At 66.8% G+C, this 22,517-nt stretch overlaps 2 protein-coding genes across 4 annotated transcripts; one reads left to right on the top strand and one right to left on the bottom strand.

Annotated features, from left to right (window-relative positions):
* Nucleotides 1-2,527: 2,527 nt before the first annotated feature.
* Nucleotides 2,528-22,078, bottom strand: HIC2 (HIC ZBTB transcriptional repressor 2). Of its 3 annotated transcripts, none has more exons than XM_070769979.1 (3): nucleotides 21,826-22,078; nucleotides 9,222-9,319; nucleotides 2,528-8,135 (listed from the first exon to the last, which is right to left on the bottom strand). In XM_070769979.1, exons 2-3 carry the CDS (start codon nucleotides 9,245-9,247, stop codon nucleotides 6,323-6,325), a joined length of 1,839 nt encoding a protein of 612 aa, XP_070626080.1. In that variant the 5' UTR covers nucleotides 9,248-9,319; nucleotides 21,826-22,078; the 3' UTR covers nucleotides 2,528-6,322. The 3 variants fall into 3 exon arrangements, with proteins under 3 accessions (XP_070626080.1, XP_070626081.1, XP_019833653.1); XM_070769980.1 differs by lacking the exon at nucleotides 21,826-22,078 and adding an exon at nucleotides 17,779-18,450; XM_019978094.2 differs by lacking the exon at nucleotides 21,826-22,078 and having other exon boundaries at nucleotides 9,222-9,531.
* On the top strand, nucleotides 9,804-19,527 carry LOC139176671 (collagen alpha-1(I) chain-like). The gene is made up of 14 exons (XM_070768940.1): nucleotides 9,804-9,901; nucleotides 10,039-10,084; nucleotides 10,139-10,363; nucleotides 10,786-10,928; nucleotides 14,153-14,696; nucleotides 15,024-15,148; nucleotides 15,362-15,566; nucleotides 15,711-15,787; nucleotides 16,533-16,702; nucleotides 16,891-17,083; nucleotides 17,352-17,452; nucleotides 17,771-17,930; nucleotides 19,101-19,218; nucleotides 19,345-19,527. Exons 1-14 carry the CDS (start codon nucleotides 9,804-9,806, stop codon nucleotides 19,525-19,527), a joined length of 2,388 nt encoding a protein of 795 aa, XP_070625041.1.
* Nucleotides 22,079-22,517: the final 439 nt, after the last annotated feature.

Genomic DNA, 22,517 nt, shown 5'->3' with positions numbered 1-22,517 from the left:
TGCTATCATTGCCAGGGCTCAGGTTTGACTTCTAGTCGGGAACTAAGATCCTGCAAGTGACTCGAAAGTCGCTCAGTCGCATCCGACTCTGCGACCCCATGGGCTACACAGACCATGGAGTTCTCCAGGCCAGAATACTGGAGTGGCTAGCCTTTCCCTTCTCCAGAGGATCTTCCCAGCCCAGGGATCGAATCCAGGTCTTCCACACTGCAGGCAGATTCTTTACCAGCTGAGCCACAAGGGAAGCCCCCCTGTGAAACTAGTGGCACAGCAAAATAAAAAAGAGAAAGAGGATTTATACAAATCCTGACGTATCAAACAATGGAGACACAGAGTCCCCACGACGCAGGCCCACCGGCCAGCACCTGGCATGTCTCCCACTCCAGCCATGGGGCAGTCGCCTCAGTCCCGTAAACAGACCACGTGCTCTGAGGCCTCCGCTGCTGGCACAGGCTGTTCCCCACATGTGGGCGGCCCTGCCTGAGCGTATGGTCTGACCAGCTCCTCACAGCCCTTCGCCCACCTGTTTACCGGGGAGTCGTCCACTTACTGTGACTGTGATAAAGTCTGTGTCCCCATCAGGAAGGAGCCCTCAGAGCGCGTGCGGACAGACACTGGCCTGATCTCTGCCCAAGTCCTGGGAGGCACCCCCAGGGCCTGGAAAGGCTGCCTGTAGCATCGTAAAGATGGAAGGTTCTGGGGGCCCCATTGCCAAACGAGTCCTGGTGTCTCAGGCTCCCGGTGGCCATGACCCAGCCCACACCACACGCCTCTGCCAGGGCCTGTGGCCAAGACAGCAGCACAGAGTGGATGGTGATGAAACCTTCTGGAAGGACAGGGGGGACGCGGGAGGAGCCTCGCCAGTTTCTCAGGGGTGGGGGGCGCACTGTGGGGGGTGACGCGACCCTATCCGTGCAGGGCAGTGGGGGCCTGCGCCCTGAGGCAGGAGAGCGGACACTAACCCTGTGAGCGGGGCCCACGCTGCGAGTGATGTCAACACAGACCGAGGGCTGCCTGGGCCCCTGCAGCCACACGTGGAGGCCTGTGTGCCCCTTGGGGTGAAGCGTGCCCCCCAGCATCTCAGAACGTGACTGTGTCTAGAGATGGATCTCTAGGGTGGGCCCTAACCCGGTCTGACCAGGGTCCTCCTTCAAAATTCCCCAGGAAAATGATGTCCAACCCACAATTCCACACCCAACCGAATGGTAATCATAAACTCTATGTCATTTAAACATTTTTTAACATTTTAAGTCTCAAAAACCTACTTCCCACGTGTGGTCAGGAAGGTCCTGGAGGAAATACACGTCACCCAAGGGAGAACACCTGGGAGCCAGAAGCCAGGACGGAGGATGCAGGACAGGGAGGCAGGACCTCAGCCCAACCTGTGCGGAACAGCAGGCTCGAGAATCGTGTCCGATTCTGTGGAAAACAGGCCCGGGAGGCGTTTCAGGGCGAAAAGGTGGAGAATTGAAAAAATACGATCATTATTAAGCCTCCAGAAAAATAAAAAGGGCCGATATACTCGCTGGCCCAGGAATAAACAAATGTGCGCAGTGATGGCCATCACGCATGCGCACTGCTCCGCGGTGGGTGAATGACCACGAGCGTGGCCACGCCCGCTTTGGCTGCTTCTGCTCTGGCGCCTTTCTGGGGAGGGTTTGCCAAGCCCCAGATCACACTGCCCGTCTGGTAACTTACTCAGGGGTGTGGGGAGGGGAAGAGGGTAGAGGGATGACCCACAGTGATCACCTACCCTGCGGCCAGCGTGTGGCTGTGGGCTTGGAAGGACCAGAAACCATGCTTAGTTTTAAGTTTAGTTTAAGGCCTTTTTAAGAGTCATTTGATAATTCAAACTATCTTTGAGTACCGCCTTTGATAAACCACAAAAATAAAAACCCTTTTTTAAACAGCTGAGCAGAACTCACCAAGGGTTACAGCAGCAATGGCCACGCCGTTCTGGGGACCGGCCCACTGCGGGCCTGTAGCCGCCTGCGGTCCCTGGAGCCCGGGGGCTGAGCTGGACGGACACTCTCCCAGCCCCAGGCCATCCCTCCTCCTGGGTCTGTCTCCACCTGGGATGCCCACCTGGGTTCAGGTGGGACAGTCCTCCAGGAAATGGGGCCTACTACACCGACCCTGGAGGCTAAGCTCACCCACTCCCCTACCAAGTGACCAAGAAGGGGTGGAGAGGAAGGAGCCGGCCCGTCCCCCAGCCCGATCCCACTACCCCAAAGGTGGTGCTGGGCACTGGCCAGACCTCCTGGCATCCTGGCCACCAGGTCCACAGCCCATCTACACACCCCCTGCTTCCCAAACCGCCTCAGCCGTCTTGAGCCAACAGTGCAGACCCTACTGCCCAGCTCACCTGCTACCAAGTGAGGACCCAGGCCCCTCTGAAACTCACTCTTAGGACTGAGGTGGGCAGATCCCGCCCAACTCTGCAACCCAGCTCCTGAAAGCACTGGACGGAGAAAGGACAGCAGTTGGTCATTTAGCAAAAACACAGCCAGAGAGCAGAGACCTCACACGAGTTTCGAATCAAGCTTTTAATGAAAAGATCATAAAATAACAGTATCTCGTCACTGTACATTAAGACTGCACGCTCTGAATGGAGACATCAGTGACCAGCTTTATGATACTGGAGGGCTGCGCACCCCCAGCTCTGACCTGAATTATCCAGACTCTGGAGGGAGGTGAGGGCAGTGTGGTGCCTGACAGCGGCAGTGGCCAGCACAGGAGTGCGATCGCGCGCCCCCTTCCCGGGAAGGGCGCCTAGCCGGACGTGAGTCCGCCTCCAGTTCCCGGTCAAGAAACAGCGAAACCCCATCCCCCCTCTCCGACGAGGTATTTGTGAATGGGCCAGCGCCCAACCTGGGCTTCCCCAGTGGGGGACAGGGAAGCAAGTGGTGGGTGGGGGCAGGGGGTCCCCTCAGCACCTGGCCCCATGGGGCCCCGCCAAGCGGCGGGGAGGAGCCCCGGGGACCCTCCCTGCCCGAGTGAGGTCTGTTATGCAGCATATTTGAGGTCAATAAATTACAGCAATAAATAGCAAGGTGAGGTAGGGGGAGGGGCTCCCGGTAGAAAGTCGCAATGGGGTGACAAGCCGGGGGTCCCGGGCAGCCTCGACTCCCACGGCGTACCCCCACCCCCTGACGTGGAATGTCAAACCGGGCTCTGGGCGGGCCTGCTCCACCCCTCCAGGCATCAGATTCGCGGGCTCGGTGACCACCGCTGCCCGGGGGAGCGGGGGCCTTGGTCCCTGCACGGGGCACCGCCAAAGGCCCGGCGCCTCTGCTTTCGTCCCCAAGCCGCAGGGAAGGGTGGGCGGCCCTGCCCTCCTGGCTGCCCAAGCCTCGCCCCGGCCCGGGATGGCTGCCGGGAGGGCGGCTGGGGTCCGCCCGCCCCATGATCGATCGCACTCCTGTTAGCGGCCAGTCCAGTGAATACTGACGGGTGGGGCTGGCGGACAGCCGGCGCCCCCGGGTGGCGGCCGCCGGGAACACATCCGGCGGCGTGAGGTTCTGGGTCGAGCGTCCGTTTCACAGGCTGAGGTGTATGGCTATGCTGCGCGTCTCTGAGATTCAGATCTGCTTAAAGGTCCGTCTTTTTTTTTTGCAATCCTGGAGGAGCCTCGGCGGCGGGCTCGGTCTCGCGGGGGAGCGTGCGTGGCGTGGCGGAGCCCGGCCTGCCGCTCGCCCCAGTCTGAGAAATAAATACATTCATCACCGCACAAACATATCGATACAAAAGCAACGCTGCCCCGAGTGTTCGCACCGTCTGTGTCGTAAGGACCGGCCCAGCGAGCCTTCCCGCAGCTGGACCGCCGGAGTCTCCGCGGGGCCGTGCGAAGGTCCTGGCTTTTTGGCTTGAGAGGGACCCTCACATCAACCCACCGGGGGTCTCGCGGGCAGAGCAGCGGGACGGGACGCACCTCCATCCCGGGGCCCAAGCCCAGACCCAAGTTCTGCAGCCACAGGTGAGGTCGCCCTGCCGCGCCAGCTGGCCGGACCGCTTGGCCTGGCCAGGAGGCCCGGGGGCCAGTCGGCGCGGGCCCCGGCTCTTTGGTGCCAGCTGGGCTGGGAGGAGGGCTCCGCGAAGACGGGCCTCCAAGCCGCCCGCCCACCCACCCCCCTCCCCCCGGTGGCCTCCCTGCCCGTGAGCCCTCCGGGCCGACTCAGGGCCTCGAGCGGAAGGTGGGGACTCACTGGGACTGGCCTTACAGCTGCTGAGGTCTGAAACTGTAAAAGTTTATGTAAACAATGAGATAAATATATTAGTATCTTTTTTTCTGAGCCCATTGAGGTTCCATATGCATTCAAAATGTGCTTTGGTTTAAAAAATAGCTTTTGTGAATTTGGGTGTGAGCTTTTTTTTTTTTTTTTTTAATCCTTTCCTACATATCTGCTATTGTTTCCTGTTCTCCGAAACATTCAGGAATTAAGTGACTAAAGCAGAGAACTGTAAGCCGCCCTGGGCCTCCAATGGCCTAATCTCCTGGTGAGGCTCTGACACACGTCCACACACATCCACAAGCACGCACTCCACGTGAAACCAAGGGAAAAGGAGAACAAATCCAAGTGTCCTGTGAACCCCACCCCACCCCACAAACCCTTAATGTCTTAAATAAGAAACTAGTGTTTTGCTTTCTTGTTAAAATACAGAGAAGGCTCGATACAATACTCAGGTGGGTACAATACTACGTCGCACGAAGGTCGCCTGAGGGCCTCTATGCCCCGTCCCTGAAGCTCTGCCCTGAACCACCTGCTTCACCGGGGCCGCGCCCACGGGCCTGTGTGCAGCTCCCGCTACAGACTTTTGTCGTGTGGCTTAAGTGCTGATTGGGGGGGGGGGGGGGGGGGCAGAGAGGCTGGGGGGGTCCTGCCTGACTTGCTGGAACAGGCGTCCCCAAAGGGGACGGCAGCAGGCTCAGCAAGGCTCCGCGTGGCCCGAGCCTCCTCACTCCCCACGCCCTCCACCCGGGGCCCTGGTTTCAGCTGGAGGGTCTCTGGAGGGGGGGAAGGGATGACTCTGGAATTTTTGGTCTGAAATTAAAGTAGAAAGAAAAGAGAAGAAATAAAACCAGGAAGCAAAATGAAGGAGATAAAGCCGCTGGTCCAGCCCTGTGGCTGCAGCTGGTTGAGGACAGCGGGCCGACCTCGTGACCTTAGCCCGGCCTTGCGAGCTAGCCTCTAGAGCCCTGGAGGTGTCTGAGGTTGACAAAGCCCAGGGCGGGGGTGGGACTCAGGGTGAGCCCGTGGTGGCTGCCAGTCCGCCCAGAGGTGCCAAGGTGAAGGGGGCCGGGCACCGGCCAGGTTGACTGTGCTGCTCTCCGGAGGGCAAGCCCTCGGGGGCCCGGGACCGGGCGGGGAGGGGCTCACTTCCTCCCCTGCTCCCCAGGCGCGGAGCGCCCATGCCCACTGAGCCAGGTCAGAGCGGCGGCTGGCCAGACGCCCACGAGACACGCAGGCGCCCCTGTTGACGGGGCCCAGAGGAAAAAGCAAGTGTCATGGCCACAACTGCCATCACCACCCGCGTCCTGTTCAAGTCAAGAGGTAGCAAAGGTCAGAAGTCTCTCCGCCTTGATGGGGGTGGGGCGGGGTGGGGGTGGGGGTGGGCATGATCCACATGCACGCTGCACGCACACACACACGGAGAAAATGGAAACGTACCGACCCCGCACCGCGGCCAGCCCCCCGCCCCCCGCACCCCAGACCTTCCAGTTCCCACACTCACATACACGTTACACGGGGTTTTCGTGTCATCAACACAAGTACCTCTAAACAAAGAAGATTCCTGGGCAGCTATGGGGAAGCACTCTCTCCTGAGGCGGCCGGGGGCTCAAGCCCAGGGGAGCCTTTGGCCGAGTGGGGCTCCTGGGCCCGGAGGGTGGGCCCTGGCCGCAGCCGGGCGGGGTGGGGCGGAGCCCCGTACATTCAGTCTGCAGACCCAGGCTCAGCCCCGAGGGGCCCGGAGGAAAAGAAACTCGTGTTGGTTTTGGTTTAAAAAACAAAATTCAAAACGAAGAAAAGAACAGATCAGTAGGAATAACAGCCACACCGGCCCGGAGGGCTCTTCAGCTGTGGAGAGGTAGGCGGTGGGGGCCCGCTGTCCCAGCGCCACTGAGCGGTGACCCCTGGCTCGGGGAGGCAGGGCGCGGACCCCTCCCTCCGGCACCGCCCCCCGCAGAGCCAGGCCGCCCCGCAGCCCCGCCCCGCCCGGCGTGCGGACCGTGGCGGCTCCGGGGCTGCGGGCCTGCGGGCCGGGCGGGCGGCAGGGCCGCGGATTAAAGCTGTGGGGGAGGGCCCGCCAGGGCCTTTGGCTTCTAGGAGGGGGCGGTGTGCATGCGCAGGTGGCTGATGAGGTTGCGCTGCTGCGTGAACTTGCCCCCGCACAGCTGGCACTCGTACGGCTTCTCGCCCGAGTGCACGCGCATGTGCTCGGTGAGGCGGTACTGGCGCGTGAAGCGCATGCCGCACTCGCCGCACGCGAAGGGCTTGAGGCCCAGGTGGCTGCGCATGTGGCGCGTCATGGTGCCGCGCTGCGTGAACATCTTCCCGCAGATGCCGCACGGGAAGGGCCGCGCCAGCCAGTGCGTCTTCTCGTGCTGCCGCAGCGTGGCCGCGTCTTTGTAGGTCTTCTCGCAGGCCGAGCACTTGAAGGGCCGCGGCCCGGCCGCCAGGGCCGCGCTGGGCGCCGACAAGTCCTCCGCCTCCTCGTCGGCGCCCGCGCTGCCCGTCTCGTAGGCGCCGCCCTCCTCCTTGAGGAGCAGCTCCTCCTCCGCGTGCGTCTCCACGTGCGCGTTGAGCTGCTCCGAGCTGGGGAAGCCCTTGGCGCAAGGGATGCACACGTACAGGTTGTCGCCGTAGGGCACCGGCTCGAAGCCCTCCTGCCGGTACACGTAGGGCGCGCCGGCCGGGCCGCCCTCGCTCCCGCTCTGCGCGCTGTCGTCGCTGCCGTCCTTGCCGTTCTCGTCCTCCTCCTTGCAGGCGTGAGGGGGCTCCCCGAAGGGCCTGCCTGCCGCCGCACTGCCGGCCAGGAGCCCGTTGGGGACCCTGTCACCCAGCCCTTCGGCCTCCTCCCCCGGGCACGGGCCCTTGGGCGCCACGTCCCTCCGCTCAAACGGGGAGGCGGCCGCGGGCTCCTTCTTGGCCCACTCCTTCTTGCGGGCCGAGTGCCGGAGGCTCTTGCGGGGCGGCGGCCCGCCCGGCCCCTCCAGCAGGCACAGCGGGTTGTCGTCTGCCCCCTCCAGATCCATGGGCTCACTGAGGGCCCCCCCCAGCTCGGTGTAAGAGGCACTGTTGGCGACGGGAGGGGCGGAGGTCGAGAGGGGCGAGCCCTCCTGGCTGTCGCTCAGCTGGGCTGGGTCGTCGGGGGTGAGGGAGGGCCCGGGGGTGGCAGGGGGCAGCGGGGGGCTCTTCTTGGACAAGTCCAGGCCCAGCTCCTGCTCACAGCTGCCGCCGGCCCCATTGGTACTGCAGCCGCCCAGGCCAGCCTCCCCGCTGCCGGGACAGACGGGCCGGCCCAGGCCATGCGCGCCCTCCTGGCTCAAGCCGCCCAGGAAGAGCTCATCGTCGGAGCCTTTGGCCTGGGAGAGCTCCTGGGGGGCATGGGCCCCTTTGCGCCCGTCCACGAGGCCTGGGTAGCGGGTCTGGATGACCGAGGCCGTAGACAGCCGCTGGCTGCGGGGGTGCCGCCCCAGGCCGGCGCCGCCCCGCCCAGAGCCGAAGGGCTTGCCAGCTCTCTTGAGCTTGCGCCGGCAGAGGGCCGCCAGCTCAGGCAGCTGGAGGTAGCTGGCGGCGGTGAGCAGCGTGCTGAAGTTGGGCTCAGCTGGCGGCTCACCGGGCAGCAGGCGGCCGGTGTAGATGAAGTCCAGGATCTGCTGGAACACCGCGGAGCTGACCATGTCCGTGTCCAGGCTGATGAGGTTGTCATGCAGCACCAGGGACTTGAAGTAGACGCTGCTGGCGGCCAGGACGTTCTTGTGGGCCCGGAAGACGGCGTTCTCCACCATGACGATGACGTCACACAGGAAGCCCTGCGTGCGCTGCTGGTTCAGCTGCAGCAGGAGCTGCTTGGAGTGGCTGGGCAGCTCCATGTCGGGCCCCATGTCCCCGCGCCCTGCCCACACGCACCACCTGTGGGCACGAGCAGACACACACCCGTCAGCGGGGGCCCTCCTGGGGCCTCCCCCCAGGCCGCCCGCCTGCCGCCAGCCCATCTGTACGCTTGAAAACGCAGCGACAACGGGGGGCACATGTGTGGGGCAGACAAACCAGAGCTCTGTCCCCTAGAGGAAGGTGACCCCACACCCAGATGGACCTGTGGGTGAGCAGCAGGGACCACGGGGACACAGAAGCCCCTGATGGACACTTCTGCAGCGGCCCGGCTTTCCGGTCCAGCCGGAAATTGGATCTGCAGGTGGAGTTGCCCAGAGCGCACTGAAGCCACCTTCTCCTCGAATACCACGTGGGCAGGTCGGACCCGCAGCCTCCAGCAATGGCCGCCCACGTGACGCTGCGGACCGGCCATTCCCCCCACCCTCCCCATCCCCCCGGCCTGTGCCTCTGGGTGCCGAGCAGAAGAGGTGGCCTGGCCAAGCCTGGTACCACAGGCCCCAGGGCCTTTCTGGGCAGGGCAGGTTGTCTGAGCTTGGGAAACCCCGCAGACTGGCCAAAATGCGCCGGGAGGAATTCTCACTGGGGAACAACCGTGCACAGAGCCCCGCGGCGGCTGCGCGCATGCCCACCCACAGGGGCCTTCATGTCCCTGCGCTCAGGGCCCGACCTGGGAGAGGAGCGCACTGCCCCAGGCCTCCCTCAGCAGGGATCCAGGGTCCCCACCCTGCCCCCTCGGGAGGGGTCATGCCCGCCCACCTGCTGTCCCACCCTGGCCTGCACTTGCCCTTGTCTGCAAAGACAGAGAAGCCCCCACGCCCCTGTCCACCCGGGAAGGCTCTGCGCACAGTGCCCACGTGGGCTGGCACTCGGCCCAGCGGGAGCCAGTACCCCTCCCGGCCCTGGCCAGCCAAGGGGGACAAAGAGCCCAAGACGCGGAACACCTGGCTGAGAACGCCAGCCCGTGAGCCACAGCCCCTCCTCCCCCACGCTGCCAGCGCTGCCCGCACACAAAGGCCGGCGGCCAGCACGCAGGCCAGGCGCTCAGCTGCCCGGAGTCCCCAGGAGGAGGAGCAGACCCCGCCCCCTGCCGCACCCCCAGCCTACCGGAGTGCCAGGGGCCCAGAAACCATGTGAGCAGCAACCAGGGGGGGTGGCCTCCTCGAGTGTGCGGCCTCCCTGGGGGTGCATCAATGCCTGGTCACCTGCGGAGGAGAAGGTGGACACAGTCAGCACGCGGGCCTCGCAAGGGGGGAGGAGCGGCTCGAGGCCGGAGCCAGGCTCCCGTCTGCGACAGGGTCGGGCGTCCGGACAGCTGGGCAGGAGGCAGCAGCCACAGTGCCTGCAGCCCGGCTGGTGGCAGGAAGGAGGCAGGTGTGGGGCGCCGCCGCACCCCCACAGGAAACAGGGTGCCCCCAGAGCCTCCTCGGGCGGGGAGTGGGGGGACAGGCGTGCAGCTCTGGGAGGGCGGGCGGGGTGGCAGGAGGCCTGGGCAAGGCCCTTCTAGGCTGGCCACATTTACATAACAAAAGGTCAGAAATGGAGGAGCTGGTGCCGCGGGCTATTTATAAGATCCAGTCTCAACCGCTTCTGGCTCCCCAGCCCCCTGCCCTGCCCTTCCCTCTGGGTCTGCGCTCGCCCCCTCCCTGCCAGAGCCCAGCCCCCTCCTGCCCAGCCTGGCCTGACCACATGGCCCTCGAAGGCTCGCCCTTTCAATACCAGCCCGCCAAGGCTGCTGGCAGCTGCCGCCAGATGCGGGCGGGCTTCCCGGCCCCCCAGGGCTTCAGGTCCTGGGAGAGGGGTCCCGAGGTCCTGGCTGCTTGCCCCCCACCGCAGCAGACCTGGGCACCCTGGGCATGGAGCTAGGCAGCGGGCGGAGGCCTGAGCCCCGGAGCCCCTCCTGGCGCGCCCCTCCCCCGCCCAGGGCCAGGGCGGCCCGGCCGGTCCTCAGGAATGTGCCCAGACCCGGGGTGCGGGGTGCCGGGAGGCCTCGCTCCAGCCTGCCAGCTGTCTCTTGCCCCCAGCACGGCTCCCCGCTGGCAGGGGTGGCTGGTGAGGGGGCCGGCCTGGCTCGCAGGCAGCATGAGGCCTGCTGGTGTGGGGCCGCTGCCCAGCCTGGCAGGAGCCGCCATGGGCTGCAACAGCCCCGGCAGCCAGCCCAGCCAGCCCCAAGCTCCCCCCACCGCCCCGCACTGCTGCCCGCCTTGAGCGCCCACTCCACCATGCCCAGAGCCCGGGCAGATGGACAGGTCAGAGAGGTGGGCTGGGAGTTGTCCCAGCTAGGCTGACCCCAACACCCCCCAAGGAAGGGGTCTCTTGTGAACAGAGGCCCTGGGTGACTTTCCCAGCTCTCTGCTCCCAAGACCACTGCTTGGTGACCAACGGGTCCTGGCTGAGGCCCCAGGCGCCCCTCCTCCCCTCAGCTCAGGCCGCAAAAAGCCAAGGTGGCCAGTCCACCCCACCCCCCGGAAGGCCAGGCCCTACAGCTGACCAGGGACCCCAGGCCTCATGGGGGTGCCTCTCCTGGCGCCCGGGAGGGCAGGAGGCAGTGAGAGAAGCCCTCAGGTGCTTCAACCAGATTCCACAGCAGCCGGTCCAACTTGGCCTGGACCACACGGAGCCCGGAGCCAGGGAGGCTGAGCTCTCGGGCTGCCCATCCTTCTGCCTCCAGGTGGAAACGCGGGGGAACAGGGCCTGGCGACAGGCGCCCCCCCTCCAAGCAGAGAAGGGGGCATCCCAGCCCACTAGGGGGCCGTGGGCCCCTCAAGATGCCCGCTACCTGGCCGCCACGCCCCAGGGTCTTGAGCACAGTGGGTGCGTCACTGAGGCCACGGACACTCGCTGGCCACTGCCCTGCAAGCCTGGGTCCAGCCGACCTGGCGTGAGCGCCTGGCGCTCCAGGTGTGCCCTGACAGGTGTGAGCTGGGCCCTCCTGGGCTGCAGGAGGGGCACCTGGAGGCAGAGCGAGGCGGCCCCAGCTCCTGGCACCCTATGCCAGCCTGATAAGCATCCTGTTCACAGGGAAGCCTCCAGCGCAGATGAGACCGGGGCTCTGGGGCTTAAGCAACCTGCTCAAGGTCACAGGAGCAAGCCGAGGGCACAGCTCCGCTCTAGACTTCGCCACCCAGGACGACCCCCGGGTCTCCTCCCCCCAGGGGCAGGACGGGGCACCAATGCGCCCCACCTCCCTCCCTCCAACACCTGGTCTGGCGGCCCGCTGACCACCTCACCCCGGAGCCGGGGCTGTGCCCGCCGCTCCGAGGAACAGCACTGGCCTCCGCGGCCTCTCTGGCTGCCCTGCAGGCGGGGCTGCTGGCGAGTGGGCCCCACAGCCCTGGTGAGCCCAGGCCTGGATGCCCGCCAGCCACTCCTGGCTGGCCTCCCAGACCGTCCTCCTGGAAAGCAACAGGCCCTGTGAATGCCAGGAGCCCTGCCCTCCTCCTGACGGGATGCCCAGGAAACAACGCTGGGGCTCGGTCAGCGTGCTCAAGACGTGTTGGGAGGGACCCAGGGCAGGCCTCCCAGCCTGAACAGTGTGGGAGGAGGCGCCCACCCCACCCACCGCCCAAAGCCTGCTCTCGACGCCCACAGCCCCTCTGTCCCACTCGGGCAGCCCACCCGGGGGGCTCACAGCACCACGCGACGCCTCGCAGGAGGCCACGGCCGGCACGCCTGCTCTCTGGGGGAACCCTGCGTGCGCCTCCAGCCACCCGTCTCTCCCACCTGCACGACACGGGACCTGCGGCCGGCTCCCCCCGCTGGCCCTGGCACAGCTGGCCAGTGGGCACCAGGCGGGCGCGAGGCGGGGTCCTGCAGGGAGGCCCCGGCCAGGCCTGCTGAGATGGGGAAGGGCAGGGGAACGCTGCCTGGGGCGAGATCACTGTTACAAAAACATCCAGACGAGGTGCCCACCTTGCCCCCCGCTGGCCGGAGGGGCCTGAGTGCTTGGGAAGGGAGCAGCGGGCAGCAAAGAGCAGGAGCCTGGAGGCAGGGAGCCTGTGGGAGGAGTCCCCACGAGGCCAGGATCCAGGGCCCTGAGGAGCCTCTGCCTGGTGGCTCCTGCGTCCGCTTCCTACTCGCCCTGCGGGGTGTCAGGCCCGGGCCGGGGAGCAGATTCGGGGCATGCAGACAGTCCGGCCCCACTCCGACCCCAGACCCGGAACCCGCGCACACTGGACTGTGGGAGACCAGCTTCCTCCTCCCAGAAGGCAGGGAACGCCCAGCGACGGGGGTCGAGAAGGAGGCGGCGGCCCCCAAAGGGAAGACACCTTTCCCACGTAAACACGCCCAGAGTGACTAGGAAATGGGGTTCGGCTCCCAGGGCTGTCCTGGAGGCGGGCCAGGGCTGGGCTGCCTGCTGGGAGGGACCCGCACCACCGCCCACCCGCCCGAGGCACCTCCCAGCAGTCAGTGAGGCAGCCGCCCAGCCCAGGGCCCCTCCAGGTCGCAGACTCCAACACCCAAGCATGAAACAACTCAAGAAGCTAGAAACCTCTCTCACACCAACCCACGACTCTCAAAGACCTAAAAGACAAAACAGACTGTGTCACCTTCGATCATCGCTTCTGTGTATGAGGCGAGAGGACACTTCCCCACTGAACAACAGGAAGAACCCCCTCAGGGTGGAGGTCCTTCCCGGGAAAGGGCAGCCACCCCTGCACCCGCGTGGCGGCACAGACACCCCAGCAGCCAGCACCCAGGCCACACACCCTGCCCACGACAGTCACAGAAACAAAGCCCAAACTGGAAGGCAGACGGCGAGGACGGGGTTCGCCCGCTGACTGAAGGCTGAGAGCGGACTTCCGGGCAGAGAAGAGGACGCTCAGACTTCACAAAGACCGAGACGGGAGGCGCACAAGCCCCGGGAGCCAGGCAGGTGCAGAGCCCCCCGGCGGCGTGCGGGCCGAACCTGGGTCAGGAAGAGCTGACCACGGACATGTCTGCAGCCGCCAACAAACGGGGGAGCAGGGCAGCCAGACCCTAAAGGGGCACAGGGGGCCCTGGGCAAGGTCAGAAGCAGGGAAAGACAGGAGGGGGGACCAGGGACCAGACAGGACTCGACACACGAGAGGCTTCTGTTCTGGACGCGGGACGTGTGCCCACCTGGGAAGAGCCTGGGGTGCAGTTGCTCACAGCTGGCACGCTTCTTAGGTAGGGTCAGTGCAGAGCCGGTCCCCGGGCTGACGAGCAAGCCCACCCACTCCTAGACTAATCACAACAACCCGAGGGGAGAAGCAGCCCCGACGGGAAGGAAGGAACCCCCGAGCCCAGCCAGAAACCTGCAGGACACTGAGGTACCACCTCCAAACCTCTGAGGGGACCTCGCCCCCAACACAGGCGGTGCCGGAAGCGAAGACCCCGCACGCCTCGTGGCCAATAAGCAAAAAGCCAGAGCGATACTGGGACAAAGCCAACCAAGACTTTAAAAACAGTCCATGTCAAAAAAAAAAATCTTTACAGACCACCACCACCAGGAACCTCTCATCAGGGCAGACGGGTTGGCCAGCTGAAGGCAGCAACGACCGACGACACTCTAACCGTCCAGGGTCCGGCTGACACCTGCGGGGGACAGGGAGGGGCTCTGCAAACCCCAGCAGGCACGCCCAGGAGGCACGGGACGAGGCCCGGGACTGGGGTCAAAGGAGGCCACGAGCAGAAGGGTCTGCCCGGCCTGGAGGGCCTCCCACCACAGCCCAGGGGCACGCCAAAGGTAACCACCAGGTGGCTCCGGTCCACGACCGCAAACACGGGAGCAGGGGTGCCTCAGGCACCCCCCAGCTTTTAAAAAGCGTTTTCAAGGATAAAACTAGGGAACTGCCAAGGAACACGCTACAGCCTGTGCCCGGGGCCTGAAGTGCCGGCGGGGACACTTAGAGGAGGTCCCACCTGTCCAGCAGGCCCTGTGGCCGACCAAACAGGAGAGGCCAGGCTCGGGAAGGGAGTGAGAGAGGAGGGTCCCCAGGACTCGGCAGGAACACGCTCAGAGCGTCTTCAGATGGGACTCGAAGGGCCGTCTGACGTTAAGGGGCTGCGTCCAGCGACAGAGAAGTGGACAGCCCTCCGCCCCAGGAAGCAAAGCGGCCCGAGGGGGTGACCGCGGACTGCCGAGGCGGGGCAGAAAGCGGGCCGGCGGTGACCCGCGGGACGGGGCACAGCGATTCCCAGCAGGCGGCTGAGTCTCAGAGGCACAACCAGCCCCTCACTCCACAGACTGGGCAAGCCCGCCATCCAAGGACCTGGACAAGCGTGGGGAAGCGGCACGCGCCCACAACTCGGAGGTGGGGACCCCAGGAGGGGCCGCACGCCTCTTCTCACAGGGGCGACGTGTGCGCGTGCCTCGCACCACCACCTCAGGTGCACGAGAGCTGGTGTGCTGGCTGCGGGGAGACAGAGCTTCCGGACCCAGGGAGGGGCCGCCCCCAGGGTCCCCCCAGCCACGTGGCCGGGGACGGGAGGCCCGCGCAAACTGGGGCTTCCGGGGCCAGGCCCACAGGACGCGCCCAGGAGCGCCTCCCCCAGGAGCAAGGCAGGAGCTGCAAGTCCAACACAGGCGTCCCCACGACCCGGAACCACCAGGCCCGAGTAACCTCCTCAAACCCAGGTCCATCCAGGCACGCCCCGGCTCAGGGCTCTCAATGGACTCCCGGGCCTGGATAAAGTCCATGTCGGGGCTGGTCCGTGGAGGGCTTCCAGAGGGCCGGGCCGCCCCTCCGCGGCCCCCAGGCACACCCAAGGGCCTCCACCTCCAAGAAGCACCCATCTCCCCCACCTGCCGCCGGCACCCAAGGGGCTCCCAAGGTCAGGGACCGTGTGTGCCCTCCAGCTGGCAAGTGGGCCAGAGGGAACAGGCCGGGCTGAGGGGAGGCGGCCCCTGAGACGGTGGCCAGCCTTCCTCTTTCCGACACTCAGACTCAGCAAGCCTCTGACGCTGCACCTGTGACTAACTTGCACCTGGAGGCGCAGAACCCGGCAGCCCACGCTGCGCTCACACCCAGCCCGAGTCCGCAGCAGCAGGCGCCGGTCATTCGGGAACAGTCGCTCACAGAGCTGATCGGATCTTCCCGATGCGCTCGGACGTGGTTAAAGGACAGGGATTCTTTCCCTCACCGCGGCCGCGTCACACGAGACGCGGAGGCCTTTCTCAGGCCCTTCCCTGGCCTCAGCACCATCAGCTGTCTCCCCCCGGTGGGAGGCTCCCGTTCACCAAGAAAAGGTCCCCAGGTCTGAACCACCACCTTGCCCGTCAGCCCCTCCTTCACGAGCAGCAGCGGGCAGACGCGGTGCTGTCGCAGACACGGCCTGCCCTGCTCGCCCCAGAGAACGCGCGACGCTGTGTCCCCTGGCGCGACGCTGTGTCCCCTGGAGTTGAGGCTCACCGCTGGGCCTTCTGCACAGCCCCCGGAGAGGCAGCCTGGCCCAGGCACCCAGGGGAGCACCATGGCCGGCACCAAGGTGCGTGTTAGCCTGTGGACGGGGGCCGGTGGGGACGGTCTGAGCATTCTGAAAGTCCTGAGGACCCAGGGGTCTGCAGGCCACGCTGACAACAGCTGTTGGCCACCACCTCAAACACTCCTACCCCCTCTCCGGGCACCACAGGACACGTGGGGACACAGGACTGATGGCAAGGCCCGCTCCTTCAGCTCACGGATGGTCACCAAAGGCTGGAAACCTAGGTGAGGGCTGCTGAGAAAAGCTGTTTTCAAAGACAAGAAAGGAAACGGCACTTCAGGTGGCATGCGAGAACAACCTCAGCAGCAGGGCTCGCCGCCTGCGGAGCAGGCAGCCCCGCGAGCCAGGCGCAGAGGGGCAGGGTGGGCTCCCGGGGCAGGGGTGCCGCCTGCCCAAGGCACCAGGCCAGCCGCCCAGCCCTCGTCAGCGTCAACATGCATGGAATGCAGGCTGCGGAGAGTGCCCCTACCCTGCCCACAGCCTCGGGGCGCAGGCTCACCCTTCGCAGCTCCAGGGTACCCGGGCCCGGCCGCCACCGGCCGCCTCACGGCCAGGACTGCCCCGACCCCCCAGGCCCTCTGCCCAGAGACGACCCCGTGCACCCACGCTGCCAACACCTTGGAGGAGGACCCACCAGCTCTAACCCGCCCTCATGGAGGGGCAGAGGCCCAGGCCCCAGGGGCGGAGGGGAAAGGCTGTTTCAGGAGGAGTCCTCCCGGCCCTGCGGCCCAGGGAAGCGATGCCAGTCCACACCCAGTCCCGGGCAGTCATGGCCCCCACCCAACGGAACCCCAGTGGCCCTCCAGCGAAGCAGCTCACCGCCCATCGCCCTTGAGCGCGAGCCTGTCCCAAGGGCTCACTCTACCCCCAGAGCCCCACCAGCGGACTCCAGACTGTGTGTGGAGCCTGCCTGGGCGGCTTGCACAGCGGGGCTTGCCCAGGGGTGCTCACACAGGCGTGCCCATGTAGGCCAGGCCAGGAGTCCCAGAAGGAGGCCCTGGTCTCTTGTCCCGCCACCCCCAGTGCCCCATCCGAAGCCGCGGGCACCTTCTTCCTCCCGGTGTCCAAACAGAGCTGCTGGGAAGAAACCGCCAGCCCCTCTCCACCAGAGGGAAGGGCCTCGGGTCCTGGGAGGGCGGGTGAGGAAGCCTCTACACAGCCCAGAACCGCTCTCACGGCAGAGCCCACGGGCCCCTCTGCCAGACGCGTGGGCCACGAAAAGCAGACAAGGGGTGCCCGATTGCCCCAAAGACAACTCCGCCCCCGGCTGCGCTTCCTACTCAAAGGACACCAAGCGCGCCAGTGCTGCCCCTGCCACACCTGGCAGCCCAGCAGCTCAGCGCCCGCCTGCAGCCGCCCAGAGCAGGCAGGGGCCGAGTGCCGGCTGCCCTCGGACGGAACAAGCCCGGGACAGAGGGCCGGCCGGCCAGGACTCACCTGAGGTTCTGCCCCCGGCGCCCCTCCCAGCCCTCGCCCCACCTCCAGGCCCCGGTCAGGGGCTCCCTCACACACCTTCCCAGGTAACAACCTCAGGGACCCTCTCTCCCAGACACCTTGAGATCCAGGCGAGAAAGGGGGCAGGACCCAGCTCCGGGGGCCCCGGCGGCAGCCCCAGGCGGCTTGTTTGGGAAGCAGGAAGAGCTCCCAGGTCCCCATGCCTGGGGAGAGAGGCCAACCAGGGCCTAAGCAGGTAACCCGGAGACCAGAGCAGACCCGAGAGAGGCACGAGGCTCCTGGGACCTCCTAGAAGGTGCCCCCAGCACACACCAGCCTACGTCCCTCCCACAGCCACCTGGGGAAGAGGGGCCATGAAGAGCGTGAGCCCCCACACCCGATGCTTCTCCAGGACCCTGGAGCCTACGGGAGGATCAGCCAGCTGGGCCCGCTCTGTAAGCACGACCCCACGCGCAGTCTGGGGCCACCCCTGCTTGTCCAAAGGGATTCACTGCTCCCTTGACCCTGCTATCTACAAAGATCCACCTCCTGAGAAAGCAGCTGTGGGATCCACGTCCAAGGCTTCAGGGAATGTGGATACGTGGGCTCCAGGTGACCCCTGCGGAGTGCAGCACCCGGGCCCCCACCGGGCAGCAGGGACTCAGGGCCAGGTGCAGCCCCTGCCCGTCACAGGGAGAGTTCCCCAGGAGCCGGGGGTGCCGCCCCAGCATCCTGGCCATAAACTCTGCACCCTCTGCTCATCCCTTCTGCAGTTACTCACCAGAGCTCACTGGTAGCTTCCGAGCAGCACAGGCAGGAGAACCGCAAGGCCAGTGGGCAATCCCGCCCTTTGAAGGCCTGTGAGCAGGCTGAGGAGAAGGCCAAAGGGCAGCGACCCCAGCCTGGGCGAGAGAGACCTCCAGCCACCTGTGTGTACGTGTGGGGCGTTCCCAGGACACGGGGGCAGCCCCTCCTCACTCTCGCAGAGAACCCACCCCCGTGGGTTCTCCAGTCCCTCTGGGGAAGAAGCCCAAGGCCACGGGGGCCACGGGAGGCCAGTGCGCACGGCGACCACTCCAGGGCCGCAAGAGGCCCGCTCCCCACCTGGAGGCCCCCTCCCCACCAAGCCCGGCCCCGCCTTCCCTTGGAGCCTTGGAATTCCCAGGAGCGGGAGCGCCCCGGGCGCCCCCAGAGGCCGGCCACCTGCCCTTCCGGGCTCCTCCCTCCGCGCCCACACCCACGTGCTCGGGAGGCGGCCCCTCACAGGAAGCAAGCACGCACTGAGCACACTGGCGGCGCCCGGGCGGAAGGGCCCGCTCGAGCCCCCAGGCCACGCCCCCACCCCACCCGCCGGGCAGGCATCTCCTGGGGGTCTCAGTCCGCTCGAGGCCTGGCCACACCCTCCCGGGCCGCGCGCCCCGGGCCCTCCCCTCCTGGACGGCGGTGGGGCCTGGAAGCGGCTCCCTCCAGGTTTAACCCCCACCCCCCGACCGAGCGCGCGGGGGGTGGAGGGGTGGGGGGGGTGGCGGGCGGGCCCCACTCGCAACCCCACCCGCCCCCACCTGCTTTTCTGGCTCGGCTGCTCCCAGGAGCCCTCCCCCAGCCCAGGTCCCTAACCCTCCGGCGAGGCCCCTCCCAGCAGGAAGCGCAGCCCCGCCGACGGGCCGAGTCAAACTGGCCCCGCTGGCTGGCAGCCCCTAACCCAGGGAGAGCCAAGCTGGGATCCGGGAGCCCCCCCAGCCCCAGGCAGTGACTGAACCCCTGGTCCGCGAGGGCGCTGCACCCACAGCACAGCCCGGGAAACTAGCAGAGCCTGCACCTCCCGGCCGAAGGCGCACTGCTCAGAGGCAAGGCTGAGCGCTAGAGGGCAAAGACCCAGGCCAGCCCTGGGCACACGAGCTGGGCACCACATCTGTTCTCAAAACACTTCGCTGAGCAGATAAACGGCCCCTGCACGGCCTCGCGGGTGCCGGACAGCAGTGGGGGTGCCGGCTTCCTGGAACCGGGCACCTACAGGGCCACGCTCCTGTCTCCCTCCTCTTGACGGAACCCCGGCCCCACCTTCCCAGACCACAGGGCTCCCCTGTGACCACCCTGCCGCAGCCGGCCCGGCGGCCCTCAGCAGCTCTTCAGGTGCCCCCGTATCACCCAGGGGCACTCCCAGAGACAGTGTGCCCGGCGCCTTCCCCAGGCTGAGCTCTGGGGGCTGCAATACGTGCCAGTGAACTCCAGCTCTGTTCCCACTTTAGAAACACATTGGAGACACCGAGGCCCAGAGAAGCCCATCCCTGTCCAAGGCCGCTAGAGAGTAAACAGCGCTGAGGCCAGTGCCCCTCACTGCCCCCAGAGGCCCTCCTCAGTCAGGCGCCTGGGCCAGGACCGGAGGAAGCTGACCTGTGGTCTCTCTGCAGACGCAGCTGGGAACAAGAGCCCTCCCCACCCCAGTGATCTGTCCCTGGTGGGGGGGTGGGCACTGGCCCTCAGCCCCGGTGGGCAAGGCACACCAGCCGTGGGTGGGGCCGACTGCTAGAGGCCAACAGGCCGAGCAAAAAAGCAGGGCGGCGGGTCCCCTGGGTAAACTGGACTTTATTCCTTCCTCGCTTCTCGACGCTCCAGAACTGCCCTGCCAGCCCTTGCATGGGGGCGAGCTGCGGCTCCCAGACACTGCCCCCACCCCGCCGCCACCTCCGGGCAGACAATGAGGACTCCAGGAAGGCAGCAGGCCTGTCAGCTCAATAATGCAAAACCCTGTTGCTGAGTCCACGACAGCTGACTTCAAGTGGATCGGAGGCTGTGCTTATTAACAAAATGAGAAACCTGATCCATGGAAAGAAAACACTACGCAGGGATTAATCCAGGGCTGCAGCTTGTGGAGAAGGCCGGGCCGCTGGCCAAGACCAGGCAGGGAGCGCGGGACGCGGCCTACCTGTCCCTGGCAGGTACCTGGCTGCAGGACAGGGCACATCGCCTCCACCCCCCTCCTTCCAGCAACTGCAGCAATCATTTCAGTTCTGCTTTAATTAAAGGCCTGGCTCCCTCAGGCTGCTTCTTCCTCTCCCCAGAGCCAGCAACCAGAGGGAGATTTTTCTTTTCAGGAATTGCTTGTAAAAGCCGAATGACTAATCTGCAAGTCCCAACAACTGGCAGGAAAACACTGCAGAGAGAAATCCTGGGCGCAGCCCCAGCACTCCAGCCAAATGGCTGGAGGAGCTGGGCAACGGGTGCTCAGCAACACCCCACAACCAGCCCGCAGGCGGCTGGGAGCCCAAGGGAAGCAGACCAACCTGGGAGCGCTGCCGCCAAGGCAGGTGGGAAGCTCCCTGCCAGCCTTCCCAGGCTACCGCCTGCCCACAGGACCTCACAGGACTGACTCCCCTGGCAGGCAGGGCCACTTACTGCAGACTTCAAGTATCAGCCTCTCACCCCCCCTCCATGGTGCTAAGAGCACGCTAAACCAGCGATCTCACCGCACAGCTTTGTCTCTGGAGGCCAGCCGGGGGCCAGCCCATCTGCCTTTTTTTTTTCCCCCAGACCACTGCAGCGACCCTGCTCTCTGCTGAGCGGAAGCCCACTCCCAGAGCCAGGGCTACAGACCAGCCACATGGCCTGTGCTCTTGAAAATGTCTGCTGAAAGGCCCAGGGAGCCCAGACGCTGGCAGATGGGAACGCAGAAGAGTAAAGCCAGGAGCCAGGAAGCAATAAACGCTAGCTCCAGAAAGGGCCTGGTATGTATGGGTGACCCGGCTCCATCCCTGCGGCCGGGGGTGGGGGCCTGGAGAACACCCCCAGCAGCTCTGGAAGGCCCCTCCGCTACCTGCCACCTCCCCCCTCCCCCCCGCACAGCCATGCGTCCATCAGTCAACAATCTTCACCCACAGGATTCCTACGGGCACGGCTCGGCCCCTCCCCCCCGCCACAGATGTCAGAGAGAGGGGTAGCCTCCCCGGGTGACAACTCCTGACTGGGGGAGGGGGACCGGGACCCTCGCTTATCCAGATGTGCTTGGCAACTGCTACCGGCGAAACACACCGGAGGCGGAGGGGACCCGAGAAACGCGGGATAAATAACTTCGAAACCGTCCCGGCCCGGGCGGATCCGCAGCGGGCTCACTTCCCCGGGGCCGACTCACCGCTGTTCTGGGTGGGGCCGCTCCGGAGCATTTTATCTGGGCCGCGTCCCCTCCTCGCCGTAAGTCACTAACCCCCCCGCCCAGGGACAGGATCGCCGCCTCTCCCCCCACCACCCCACCCCAGCCCCGCCTGCGAGAATATGAACCATGCTGGCAGATAAACAGAATGACACGCCGGGCGCTGCGGCCCCCTCCCCCTGCCGGCCGCCCCCTCCCCCAGCCCCTCTCTCTTCCTGCCGAGCGGCCGCCCGCACCAGAGGTCTGGGGGCAGGGCCGCGCGCCCACCCGCCGCAGGGCCCGGCCCGGAGAGGCCGCTCCAGGCCGCCCTGCCCCTGCCGCGCGCAGCCGTGCCCTGCGGGCAGCGGGCCGGGCACAGCAAGAAGCCCGGCGAGGGGCGGCGGCGGTGCATAAAGGGGGCCCGCCTGTCAGGCAGCGCGGCTCCCCGGGCCGCTCGGACCGCAGCGCGGAGGAGCAGGCACAAAGAGCCGGCGCCCGCCGCCCGCTAGCCCCGCGCGCGGGGGGCTTTGTGCCGGGCCCGCCGCCTGCCCCGCGCTCACACACACACACACTCACACGCCGCGGCGGGCGGGCCGGCGGCCGGGGGTCCCGCCCCCCTCACACACACACCCCCGCGGCGCGGCGACCCCTCTGCGCGCGCCCGCCCACGCCCCTCTCCCGGGGGCGCGCCCCGCACCTCACCTCGTGTGCGTCGGCGGCGGCGCTCGCCCCGCCGGCCGGCCGGCCCGCCGCGGCCTCTTCTTCGGCGCCGCCCGCGCCCGCCCGCGCCGCCCGTCCGCCCGCCCGCGCCGCCGCCGGCTCGGCTCGGCTCGGCTCCCCGCCCCCGCGCGCCGAGCGCCCTCTCACAGCAGCCCGCCCGGCGCCATCTTGGAAGCTTGTGACGTCGCGCCGCCCGCTCACCCCTGACCCACATCTGAATGGGCGAGCGGCGCGGCGGGGGCGGGGCCTGCGGTGGGGCGGGGCCGGGGGCGGGGCCGGGGCGGCCGCTCGGCGGCGGGGGGGAGGGGCGCGCGGGTGGAGCCGGGGGACCTGGTGGCCCCCCGCCCACGGGTGCAGGGGCGGCGCCGCGACCTCAGCCCCGGAACGCGCGGACCGCACACCCTAGAAGGGGGCTCGGCCCCCCCGCACTCGGAGCCGACCCACCCCCCCACCCCCCGCCTTGAGCCTGACCCTGACCCCAGGCACCCCAGGTCCGTGCCCCCGCCGCGGGCGGCCAGCGTGGTCCGAGGACGGCCTTGATCTGCGGAAGGAAGCCCTCGCAGCCCGCCGGCCCTACCTGCCCCGAGGGCACGGGGGTCCCCCTCGCCGAGCCCAGCCGGCCCCTTCCGGTGGCTGCAGCCCCTCGCGGGCCCCTGGGGTCAAGCGACGCGCCC

The sequence above is a fragment of the Bos indicus genome, chromosome 17 (assembly GCF_029378745.1).
Source record: "Bos indicus isolate NIAB-ARS_2022 breed Sahiwal x Tharparkar chromosome 17, NIAB-ARS_B.indTharparkar_mat_pri_1.0, whole genome shotgun sequence".
Classification (NCBI taxonomy): Eukaryota; Metazoa; Chordata; class Mammalia; order Artiodactyla; family Bovidae; genus Bos; species Bos indicus.
This window is presented reverse-complemented; position numbering and strand designations above follow the sequence as displayed.

Excerpts from the sequence above, each read along its gene's own strand:
- HIC2 (XM_070769979.1), bottom strand. The coding sequence starts at position 9,247 with ATGGTTTCTGGGCCCCTGGCACTCCG. Across the intron at positions 8,136-9,221 it reads TCTGGGCCCCTGGCACTCCG|GTGGTGCGTGTGGGCAGGGC; the intron begins GTAGGCTGGGGG and ends TCGTGCCCACAG.
- LOC139176671 (XM_070768940.1), top strand. The coding sequence starts at position 9,804 with ATGGCCCTCGAAGGCTCGCCCTTTCAATACCAGCCCGCCAAGGCTGCT. Across the intron at positions 9,902-10,038 it reads CCGGCCCCCCAGGGCTTCAG|GGCCAGGGCGGCCCGGCCGG; the intron begins GTCCTGGGAGAG and ends TCCCCCGCCCAG. Across the intron at positions 16,703-16,890 it reads CTCGGGTCCTGGGAGGGCGG|CCCAGCAGCTCAGCGCCCGC; the intron begins GTGAGGAAGCCT and ends CACACCTGGCAG.